General features: G+C 40.7%; 1 protein-coding gene across 1 annotated transcript in view; it reads right to left on the minus strand.

Moving 5' to 3' along the window:
• Nucleotides 1-2,483: 2,483 nt before the first annotated feature.
• Nucleotides 2,484-13,127, minus strand: part of LOC308172292 (major vault protein-like) — a gene marked incomplete at its 5' end in the record, with an annotated part of 43,725 nt that continues 33,081 nt past the window's right edge. Inside the window, 4 exons of the mRNA XM_080547195.1 lie at nt 2,484-2,958; nt 8,559-8,747; nt 9,366-9,492; nt 12,931-13,047. Coding sequence (XP_080403321.1) covers nt 2,836-2,958; nt 8,559-8,747; nt 9,366-9,492; nt 12,931-13,047 — 556 coding nt within the window. The 3' untranslated portion in view covers nt 2,484-2,835. The remainder of the gene's footprint in view (nt 2,959-8,558; nt 8,748-9,365; nt 9,493-12,930; nt 13,048-13,127) is intronic.

Raw genomic sequence — 13,127 nt, forward strand, 5'->3', positions numbered from 1 at the left:
TTGCTAAGTTATAGCCAACATTGACAAAGTAATCATTAAACTCATCGACAATCTCTTTTGGTTTAGTTATGTTTAGTTTATCTTTATTAAAGTAATTTGGATAGTCCGATTTTTTTGTACCCTTTTTAATTATGCTGTTTAGCACTTTCCATGTACCTTGTGTATTACTTCTGTGTTGTTCCAATAGTTTATTATAATATTCCTTTTTATTGTATCTCATTATACTAGTTAATTTATTTCTTTAAGTTTTGTATTTATTTTCTGCTACCTTTGATCTGTCCTTTAAGAACTGTTTATATAGTATATTTTTCTTTTTGCATGCATTTTCTAGTCCTCTTGTAATTCAGGGCTTGTCTTCATATTTGTGTTTTCTCTGTTTTTGTAGTGGACAGTGTACGTCATACAAGGTGAAAAATGTGGAGAGAAATTCATCATAAGCTTTGTTTGGATTATTGTTTGAAATGACCCTATGCCAGCTTTGCTTCCTTAAATCTCCCTTCAGAGCCTCTATAGCTTCTGATGTTCTGTTACGAATCAATTTCTGAGTTTCGGAATTTCTATGAGTTTTAATCTTGGTACAGTTCTGTATGGTTGCAAAAACAGGAAGGTGGTCACTTATGTCATTTAATAGGATTCCACTTACTATTTTACTCCCAATTTCATTGCTAAAAATGTTGTCTATTAAAGTAGCACTGTTACTTGTTATTCTGGTTGGTTTTAAGATTGTAGGAAATAGACTTATACTGTACATTGTGTCCATGAAGTCTCTAATTTGTTTGTGTTCATTTGGGTTCAACAAATCTATATTTAAGTCCCCACATACAAAGACCATCTTTCTGTCATTTAGTTTATCATACATATCAACCATCATATCTTTGAATGTGTCAAGACAGGATCCTGGAGTTCTATATACACAGCTTATTATTATGCTCTTAGATTTCTCCATATTTATTTCTACAGTGACACAATCCATAATGTTTTCTATTGTTATTGACATATTTTTTTACTATTTTACAGTCAAAGTCATTATTTACATACAAGGCAACTCCTCCTCCCTTCTTGTTTGTTCTGTTGGTGGTAAATAGTTCATAGTCCTCAAGTTCCACATCGGCTTCTTTCTCTTTACTGAGCCATGTCTCCGATACAGCAATGATGCTGAACTTGGTGAACTGTCTCAAATAGTCCTTAGTTTTTGTAAAGTTTCTATAAAGACTTCTACTGTTGAAGTGTATTATTGATAAGTTACCATCCATTTTTATATTACTTTTGAATTGTTCCTCTGTGTAGTATTCACAGTTGCAGTTATTATTGTTGTAGAAGTGGTTCTCTGGGTCGATGTTGTTCTCAATGTCATACATTTTGTGCTCTGTAAAGACAAAGGTTTTCAAGTTCAACTCTTCATAGTTTTTGGGTGCAGCTGGATTATAATCCACACAGTCCAGTGATCCCATTTCTCCAAACTCATCATCATTAATGTCATTGAGTGGAAAGGAATTATCCTCGTCCGTTCCCATTATAGCAGTCATTGTCTGTTCAAGTATTTCCACTCAAATTTGAATCGTTGTCTGTTCAGGTATTTCACAGTCATTATTTGTACTGGTCTAGGTCTTTTAGTTCTCTCACCATAAACCCTTTGGAGGTTTCAGGAGATCCATTGGGCCTAATCATCACTTTACAGTTTCTTGTCCAAGTGCCCTGCAACTTGTTTTGCTTCCTTAGAATGCGTGCCTGCCAGGCAATTTCAGCATTCTCTTTAGTAAGATGTTCATTTAAATACACTCCCGTCCCAGACAGCTTCCTACCCTGTTTTAGTAGTTCAATCTTGCTTTTTCGATTAGCAAAACGAACTATTATTGCAGGCTTTGATCTGCTGTCCTTTCGGGGAAGTGTATGACAAGCTGCAATTGTATTGCTTTCAATAGGCATGTTTTTCTTTTCAAAGAATTGTATGATTTGTTGTTCCAGTGTTTGTAGTTCATGTGCAGGTGCGTCCTCACCTTTGTTTGTTGCTGTGCCTGACGCCGCCCTGGCATATGTTTGATGCTTGGTCTCCAGTCCGGTTATCACCAAATCTTCCATTCGGGAATATTGTTCAATGTCGTCGATTCTTTTCTCCAGATCATCAATCTTTTTATCCTTTTCCTTGATAAGCGTTTTCAGTTGTTTCACCTCATCCATTAGTTCCATAAGTTTGGTTTGTTGTTTGGCAACTTTGCTTAACTCCTCTGACATAAAGTTCAGTGATTTTCTGATTTCCTCCATTTCCTCCTCCATCGCATTTTGTTTATTCAGCTTTGGTGGCATTTTTTCCTTTGTTTTAAGTACTTTTAAGAGTTATATTTCTGAGAGCTCAGAGAGCTCCAAACAATTCCACCATCTTGGAAAGGGGCGGGGTCGAAAAATGAGAAAAGACCTTGTCTTTCACTTTCCTTCCATATATGTTTAAGATGCATTTAGACAGCAGGAGAAAGAGAGAACGCAGATGAGAAGGACTACAGGACAGATTTGGTGGGGCTCAGTGTCAGGACACAAGTGTTACCGTTTAATGTTACATTAAAAAGCAGTCTAGCCACTAATACCCCATATTTGTCAGTTACATTATCAGAATAGTGCAAGAATAGTGCAAGAATAGATGCAAATGCAAAAAATAAGTAATTTTCTTTGGACAAAGATTTCTTTGTAGGACAGAACACAGTACAACATTCTACTTTCAACATACTACATAGGCATATTCCTCTTTTTTCTTTCTATCCAACACATCTTCATTGTTTTGGACACCTAGTCCTCCAGTGTTAGATCTGAGGGAACTAGGAGGGGTAGGAGGTTGTTGTCTTCCTACACCTGGTTCTGGTTCTGCAGAGCTCCCAGCAGACCGCCGGCCGTGTTGAAGAGGTTGATGGGAGAAGAGCCATCTGTGATCAGGGTGGTCTTCAGACCCAGAGACTGGAGCAGTTTGACCTGGGGGAGAGAGAGAAAGGGACCGGGACGACACAAATATGTGATTCAGCGGTATACCACAGCTTCTTGTTCCATAACGCTTAATTGCATTGAACAGTTGTTTATCGGTTGCTAAGCAACGGTAAGTGACGCCACAGTGAGCTTCAAAGGAACACACCGTACAGTAACAACGTGAGTGAAAGAAAACACGTCCGTGTCATAGGACTTAAGTTTTACATGTCATTTAGATATAGGTACATTAGGTAGGTATGTTACAAAACATGCCCAAAGGCGCCCCCTAAATGTCTCTCGCCAGCTGCTGCGCTCTGAAGTGTTGTGCCGTCAGTGGCTCGCAGTAGCGAGTTCTAAACTTGTGATCCATCAGTCAAACGAATGTTTAGCCGGTGGAATTTTGAAGAGGAAACCGGAGTGCGACGTGACCTCAACATTACCAAATAAATAAATAAATAAAAAATCACCATTTGCCGGCCACCTAAAGATGAAGCGCATCTTCGTGAACGACAGGGAAGAAGTTTCCATCGATCAAAAGTAACCTTCCATTGAAAAGAGGATATAATCAGGGGTGCACATAACTTTTTTGGGCCAGTGCTCAGAGGAGCACCTAGGGATGCTGCTTGGTGCTCCCCGAGCTCGCGAGTCACGACCCATCCCACAGGATGGATAAAAAAGGGATACATGGATAACTTATAGTAGAAAAACGACATTTATTCATAAATAAAGATGAACGAACAAATGATTGTGTGCAAAACAAAATAAACAAATGCAAAATCAAATGACTGCTCTTTAAGCATGAAAGTCTGTCAGACTCCTTTAAACACAATGAAATCAACTGACATCTCTTTAAGCACTAACTGAATGTCTGTTCTTTAAACGCAATGAAATCAACTGACATCTCTTTAAGCACTGCTCTGTTCTGTAAACACTGAAATCAACTTTTCAACAAAAAGTTACAGCCTAAGCATTTATTTATGCTACAAGCTTAATCATCATCATCACTGCTGTATTGACTGCTGTTATCACTGTCCTCAATTTCAACCATGGTAGAGGATAGAGATGCTCCGATCAGGGTTTTTGGTGCCGATCACCGATCACCGATCACTGGAACCAGTGATCTGCCGATCCGATATCACCGATCACCGATCACAGCGTCGAAAATGGCAATTGAAGCATTCTATTTATTGTGTAGCATTATTTATGTTTTTAATTATTCTTAACACCATTGACATTGTATATTAAGTATTTACCGTATTTTCCGCACTATGAGGCGCACTTAAAAGTCAAAAAAAAAAAAAAAAAACGACAGTGCGCCTTATAATCCGGTGCGCCTTATATATGGATCAAAATGTAAAATTTACATGACCAATATTTTTTTTTTAATAATAATAAAATGTTTCAGTACGACTGGTAAACTACAAAGCCGCACCGCTTGCAGCATTACGGTAATCAGTAAACGACGGCCGCCATTTTGGAATCTCCGCGAATGCTATGCTATTGTTATGCTATCATGTGCTCTGAATGGATGCCGTACTCACCCAACTGTTCAATTCGGACACTGAAGAAGAATAATTCAAGGGATTCGTGGACGAGGAATGAACTGAAAAAGTGAGCTTTACGTGTTATACATAACTGAACAATGTTGAGTTATGCACTAACGTTTGATTTAGTGGTATCAGACTGTTTCTTTTACTACGTGTTTACTGAAATAAAGTTTGAATGTTTGACTGAATTGAATTAATGAACATCTCATCCCTCTGTCTCCATGTCATTGTAGAACACCCATGCCTTTGGAATGTGAAGCTTGAGGTCTACAAAGACAAAGAAACGTTCCCCTCCACGTTTGGGAGAAGAGTGAACTTGTTATATGAGTGGTGGCCTGGGAAAACCCGTCGGATGTCGCTGGCGTTCGTTCGTGGCAAAGAGCAAAAATAGATGGAAATCGCGATTTTGGCGATTTTGATATTATGTGGTATTCTAGTACTTTGAACTCCATACTACATTATGGTGAATAAACATTTTAAGAAAACAAAAGAGAAAGTACTTATTTTTATGTTTTTGTGGTGGGTAGTTTGCTAGAGAAACAAGGTCATTCTCATTTCCTCATTTCCTCATTCTCAGTTAAGCAACGCACGCACACATGAGCGAAAGGAGAGACGATACTTCCACCTGTGTTATTGCCAGTTTACTGATGCTCACAATATAAGCATAAAGTAATAACATCTTAACTAGAAGACACACAAAATTGGATCTGTCCCTCGCATACCGACGAGGCGAGCAGACTAACACCGCATCACAAGCATACAAACGAGACCGGCCGATCTGCATAGGCTCCTCCCCCGACCCAGAGGAGAAAGGGGGAGAAATCACCTTTCACTTTGTTTGACATGATACATTAAAATGCTCATAACTTTTTTAAATAAAGGGCTATCTCGGTCATTCAACCAGTTATGAATAGCTGAGAACTTCTAATTTATGGAAATATAAGAAAATGAAAATGTCAAAATGCCACCATGTGAAGGGTTTTCCCAGGCCACCACACATATTGTTTGGGAGATATTGTTAATATTGTTAATATGTTATTGTTAATATTGTTAATATTGTTAATATGCACATTAACGTTTGAACAACGTTTGAACGTTGAACAACGTTTAAGAACGCTTAATAAAGTTTGACTTTATTTGACTTGTGTTGACATTCCCTTTAGCACAGCTCCATCTAGTGGATGCATAACGCAACCCCAGTCAAAAAAAAAAAGACGACAGTGCGCCTTATAATCCGGTGCGCCTTATAATCCGGTGCGCCTTGTATATGAAAACAATTCTAAAATAGGCCATTCATTGAAGGTGCGCCTTATAATCCGGTGCGCCTTATAGTGCGGAAAATACGGTAAATGAAATTAGGAGATGAGAAAGTATCATGAATTGACGACCATCTGTTTTATTGAATTCACAACCACCTGTAGCTTACTTCAGGAAAAACAAATAAAATGTGAAAATAAAAATCATAATAAATAAAATGTACACTGTCACATAAAATGTGCAACATTCCACTCGAATGAGAGGAACTAGGGGCTCTTAGAGAACTTGGAGCTTATACTGTATACTGTAGCTTTCCTGAGGAACAATAAACACACCCAAACTAAACTGCAACATAAACAGGCTATAGCCAAATATAAAATACTGTTTCAAGTCAGTCAGTTTCAAGTCATATTTAGGAGGAGATAAGACAGCAAGTCAGCAATAATCAATAAAACAAAAAAACAAAACATTGCACCTAAGGAGATTTCAGACTCAAACCTTACTTCTGATTAAGCAGCATCACTGACAGATTAGCCTTGAGAAATACAAGCATCTCAGCGTTTTTGGCACTCAGCCTGTTCCTCTTATCATCTAAAATATGTCCTGCTGCTGAAAAGTCGCTCGCTATCTACACTTGTGCAAGGTGCACAGAGGAAGACCTAAAACTCACGCGCTAATAGTTGTTGCTATGGGCCAAGTGACTTTCTGCTCGCGGGGTCACATGACGTCGCTGCACACTACCTACACTACGCTCGTGAAGTCGCGCTGGAACTCTGACCAGCACTCGTGGAACGCCTCTCGTCCAATCAAAGCACTCGGTCCCTTTATGACGTCGAGCCCAGTGTGCGCTTCGGCGCTCTCTGAGCGAATCGACGAACGCAGCAAATGCCGTATGATATTCGTGGTATTGAAAGACCTTGCATGCGTTCCTCCGCGAGGTATTTCTTTTGAGCAGACATTACAAACGGCATATTTGTTGTCTCTTTCCGACACTGTGTAATATTTCCAGACTGGCGACGCCATTTTGTAAACTGATCGGTCGTGTTTGATCGGCCGTTTTGAGAACTCCGATCAAAACCGATCAAGGCCATATCGGCCGATACCGATCGGCGCCGATCAGATCGGAGCATCACTAGTAGAGGATGTTAGGCTATCACTTTAAATAGCTCATTATTTAGATTGTGCAACAAAGTCATTTTTTATTTTTTTCCTAATAGAATTTCCAACCATATTCCCTGGGTCAGGGGTCTAGGTGCGATAACGAAGCTGTAAAACAAACGTCTGAACGTTTGAAAGCTTCAGAGAAAAGAAACGTGAAGTCCCTTGGTGTTGTTTTTCCTTTTAGCGCCGAGTCGTTCGGGACTGAATTTTCACGTGGCGGCGTGATAACCGTGCGATACAAGATACGCGATACGCGGAATGAAAGTACGATTTACGATACTTTCCGAATGTTTTCGTGAGGGGAGTCGCCGTGGTCGTCGTCGGTCGACTGTTGCGATGGATTACTCGTCGGGGACGGCAAATAGTTACTTAATGATGCAGCAGTCAGCAGTTGGATTTTGAGGAAGTAAATTCCTCTCCCAGCGCTTCCAGCTGTTGGTGCGCAAGAGCGCGTTCATGCGGCTGATCTGCCACGCAGGATGCATTTTGGCGACGCATGCGCACTGGCGCACCAGTTATGTGCACCCCTGGATATAATCTAATAAATATGTTAGTATCATCACTAATTTCGTGTGCAAACTCGCACAAGAAGACCCGACAGCTGCTGCACACTGAGTCAAGTGCCAATATTTAATGAGTATTTACCTCAATTTGCATATTTAAATTTGTTGGTAAAAAAAACTTGTAATACAAAAACATGTTCTATACATGTTTGCTTTCACTATGTTAAGTTTCATTATGATAGGAGGAAAAAAAATATCCTATTCTTGGGTGAAGATCACAGTTTTTAGACCATTTACATTGAAAACAGGGGACAAAATCATGCACTTTTTACTGAACTAATATTGGCAGAACTTTCTTATTTCTTAACCGATTTGGACGATCTTTGTGTTTTTCTTTTTCTTTTTTCAAGCCCTTTTAGGCTGGATGTTGGGCTTGGTTTCATTTTGGAAGAGTTTACATTTTTTGTAACATACCTACATTAGGTATAATAATGTACACTGATGAATAACTGAAATATCAAGGGAAAGACGAAGTTTTGTAACACGATTTTTGTTCAATATGTGAAGGCCCCAAGCCAACACAAGGATGTAACAAGCGTTTGAAATATCCTGTACTCCTCTCCCTCACAGGATATGCTGTCACACTACATTTCAATGCAATCACATAGAATCTTTTTTTAAAGTTAAATATAAATAACGTCTTTGTAACAGCCCAGTTTTCTACTCACAATACTTTCATTGCCACCCTAGTCTATGGAATGACGCGTATAGTATGATAAATGTTGACTACGTACGATATGTGACAGTCTGATCGTTTGGTCCGCATGTCGGCAACCAATCCAAATGTTCTGACTTTTCTTTTGAAACACAGTACTACATTTTCAACGGTGTCGAGAATCACAACACAAACTCGCTAGTCAAGCCAAAACACTGCAACGCAATGGATCCGGTGAGTAATCCCCACTGCTATCTAGTGAACTGATTAGTTGACGAGCGATGTGTCGTTGATTTTCAACAACGCGGAAACGTATTCAAATTTTTCAAAAAGAAAAGTCGCGATCGTTACATCGGATCCCGACATGAGGACCTAAAACACTAAAATGTGTGACATATAATATCCGGTATGGGACAGGTGTGTTACCTGCAGCTCCGGCCCTGCCCTGGCCATCTCCTTGATGGTGTCGCTGCCCAGGTTCTCCACCAGCTGTTTGAAGCGGCTGCTCTCGATGCCCACAATCTTTTCCTGTTTCTCGATCTCCAGGCGGTCCATCTCCTTCTTATAGGACAGCTCTTGTTCCCGCGCCTTCGCCAGACGCTGCAGCTCCCCGTCCTATGTGATAGATGCCATTTAGATGATGCCTAGCTAGCCGTTATACAAAGCTGTCCCTTTAGCTAGCTGTTATCCAAAGCTACCCCTTTAGCTAGCCGTTATACAAAGCTGTCCCTTTAGCTAGCCGTTATACAAAGCTGTCCCTTTAGCTAGCCGTTATCCAAAACTACTTACATTGCAATGAGTGCATACATTTTCAGTATATATGGTCCCAGCGGGAATCGAACCCACAACCTAAAGAGTTGTTAGCGCCGTGCTCTACCAACTGAGCCACAGAGGACCCACGGACCCTCCCCACACAGACGTACCTCTACACTATAGCACACACACACACAGACGTACCTCTACACTACAGCACACACACACACACACGACAGATGTACCTCTATACTACAGCGCGCGCGCACACACACACACACACACACACACACACACAGTCGTACCTCTACACTACAGCACACACACACCTCTACACTATAGCACATAGAGCACACACACCTCTACACTATAGCGCACGCACAGACACACACACCTCTACACTATAGCGTGCACACACACACACACACCACCCCACCCCACCCATCCACACGGCTATGGCCAGGTGATGTTCCTACGCACCGCCTCGATCCTCTGGGCCTCGGCCTTCAGCTTGGCCTCGTTGACGGCTGCCTCTCCCTGGATGCGGGCGGCCTCTGCCCTGGACTGGGCCTCCGCCTTGGCCGCGCCCGTGCTCTCCACCGCCGCACTGCAAGACATTTTTAGCCATTTATCCAAAGCGACTTACAAGTAAGTAAGTAAGTAAAATGTAATTCTATAGCGCCTATCCCAGACCAGGGGTCACAAAGTGCTTATACATATACAAGAACATAATAAAAGAGCAAAAGTTATAGCAGGTTAAAATAGGTAAACAAGTGAAAGAAGAACAAGTAACAAATAACAAGTGTACAACAATATCAATAGGACACAGAAAGACAGCCCTTTGGGGTTAGCCTATGTCCTGTCTATACAGGACAGTCTTTAGCTGTTTTTTAAAAGCAGAGACCGAGACCGCTGATCTAAGGTCCAAGGGAAGAGCATTCTAAAGTTTGGGAGCCACGGTTTGGAATGCTCGATACAATACATCTGTCAAAGTAGGTGAATCATCGATCCATCAGTCATCGTAAAAGTAATCGATGCTCGGGGCCAGGGGCCATCGGCAGTCAACAATGCTAGAGGAAGGAAGAATGTTTTTTTTTTTGTTTTTTTTCCTCAACGCCTTAACTCCAAAAGGACCGTTTTCCCATACTACAATCATTCAAGATACATTACAGAGCTTGTTTGCTAGTTCTTTACTATTTTTTGGCTTGAGTGTTAGAATGTATGGTTCATGGTGAAAGAATGATGAAGATGAATTTAATTTAATTTAACTTTAATTTTGACATTTAGCAGACGCTTTTAATCCAAAGCGACTTACAATTACGAATTACAGGGACATTCCCCCTAGAGTAACTGAGGGCTAAGTGCCTTACTCAAGGGCACACTAGTGGTGGTGTGGTTTCAGATGGGATTTGAACTCACAACCTTCCGATCACAAGTCCAACTCACTATCCACTAGACCAGGGGTCGGCAATAGGCGGCCCGTGGGCCATTGCTGGCCCGTCACCAATAATATTTGGCCCAGCAGATTATTTTGAGAATCCACTTATTTATTTATTTATTTTTACAATATCGGACCGACAGTCCCACACCGCGCCTATAATGTCCGAATAGAGAATCTACCACCACCTGAATAATGCTTATTGTACTTTTATTCATGTTGAGAGTGAATGACAGGGACAGACAATCAGGCAGCACCGAAGCGCACTGACGCTGAACCCCTCAGAGTGAATCATAAGTAGGTGGACAAGGCGTGGTGCTGAAATAGCCAACATGGAATGGAATGGAATGGAATGGAATGGACTTTATTTGTCATTGCTACAGTACAGGTACCAAACAACGAAATTTAGGAGGGGTGGCTCCCCTGGTGTTAGGAAAGGAAAAAGAAAACACATTTTAGAAAAAGCATAGATGCATAAAATCACAAGAAGGTAAGGAGCTGGTTTGTGTGTGGTGTGTGGTTTGAAAAAAATAACATCAGCTCATTAAATCATTCAAACGTAATGTTTACGTATGTGACTGCAACACACATAATGAACAGTAACACAGCAAATTCTGTTTAATTTTCTGAAAAACATTGACAACAAAATCGGCGCAAAAGTGGTGGTAGGCCTATGCTCCTGAAACGACAGAGCAAACGCGCTATTAGGGATAATAAGTACAATGAGCCATAAGCCATTCATTCAAAATATACAACATACAATTAGGTTATTAAATACAATAACGACAGGCTTGGTACTCACTTAATGTGAAAAAAGGCATCTCCCATCGGTCACTATTTGATTGATATCTGGTGATATTGACGTCACTTTAATCCGCAGGCAGTTTATTTTTATTTTTATGCATCTATCGATTCCTCTCGTGCGTCTTTATCACATTCATTGAGGAAAAGGACGACTCGCATGTATAGAAAGGGAACATTGTGAGCACGGAAGATGTGAGTCTCACACAACGGCTTTGCATTGATGAAACCAGGTAGGATGAACGTATAGTTCGCTGTCCATTCCTCTTTAAATGCCCTGTTTTCTGTCAACTTTCCTCTTTAGACCTTTGGAGAGTGACATTATGTATCTCTTGCTAGTTAGCAGGTTAAATGTTTAGCTAACTTCACCCGACACGCAAACAACCAATCCAATAATAAATAATGTGACCTTGTCTGGAGGAGGGGGGAATCATTCAGAATAAAAGTATGTTAAATAATTATTAGAATAAGTTAGGCTGCGATACACCGTCAGTCCACACATTTATTATTCAAAACTATGGAAAAGGGTGAAACTACGTTTCAACGTTGTTGAGAATCACAACACAAACTCACTAGTCAAGCCTAATACTGCAATGAAATGGTTAATTATAACACTACTTTACATTGTTAGCAGGCTCACAAAACAAGCTGTGTTAGTTGACTAGCGATGTGTACATTTCTCGAAAGAAAAGTCAAAGCATTAGAACGTGTCACATTTTTTAACAATCAATTACTTAAATTATCCTTTGATTATGTTCGGGCCCGCCATCTAGTGGCTAAACATTTTTTTGGCCCGAAGCCAAACCTAATTGCCGACCCCTGCACTAGACCACCACTACCCCTCTGAATGTATGGCTAATCAATTCCTTCTCATTAAACCGCACAGTCCTCAGTTTGACGTGCAACAAACCTTGTTCCTGGGGGGGTGGCCATGTCTAAACAATCAGGTCATTTCTTAACAATATCCATGTGTATTTAGGGGATCCATCTTGGCTCAGGTCTCCCAGAGGTGGGAAGGTTCCATACAGTAATGTAAACGCTGGCTCTACTGCTGGACTCTGACATTGGAGGATTAGCATCAACTCTGAGCGAACGTCTTTAGCGATGGCAAAGCTTGGGGATAGCATTCAGCCTGCTTGTGACAACACAATGATTTTTCCATACAACATACAATAGCTTTAACACTATCCCGTTAACTCAACAGAAGATTGGAATAACTGTTTCATTTTATTATTATTATTATTATTATTATTATTATATTAATATTAATTATTATTCTTATATTATAATTATTATTATTTTGTTTTAATAATTGATTTAGCATTTCCTGGGCTGGGTAGGCCTACCCTACCCAGTACCATACCCAGCCCAGGAAATGCTAAATTGACCCAATATGGCTAATGATATGTGATATATATGATTGTGTGTAGTGCAAGGTTTAGCATCAGTACAGTAGTATCATTAGTGTTTCTATCCCAGAAAGTGCTAACATGGTTTATTAGTGTCTTATGCCAACATGGTGTATTAGCGTCTTATGCTAACATGGTTTATTAGCGTCTTATGCTAACACAGTTCATTAGCGTGTTATGCTAACATGGTTTATTAGCGTCTTATGCGAACACAGTTTATTAGCGTCTTATGCTAACACGGTTCATTAGCGTATTGTGCTAACACAGTTCATTAGCGTGTTATGCTAACACAGTTCATTAGCGTGTTATGCTAACACTGTTCATTAGCGTGTTATGCTAACACTGTTCATTAGCGTGTTATGCTAACACTGTTCATTAGCGTGTTAGGCTCTCTCACCTGAGGGCCTCCAGCTCCAGCAACTCCTTGCGGGCCTTCTCAGCCTCGGCCTGGTCCGTGATCCTCTGCCTCTCCAGCCGGCCCCGGGCCTCCTGCTCCAGACGCTCCGCCTCGTGGCTGTGGGGACCAGGAGAGTCAAGAGTCAACACTACCGTCTGATTCTGACCAACGCTACTATCTGATTCTGACCATCACGA

The sequence above is a fragment of the Nansenia antarctica genome (genome assembly GCF_963989245.1).
Source record: "Nansenia antarctica genome assembly, chromosome: 17".
NCBI classification, from domain to species: Eukaryota; Metazoa; Chordata; class Actinopteri; order Argentiniformes; family Microstomatidae; genus Nansenia; species Nansenia antarctica.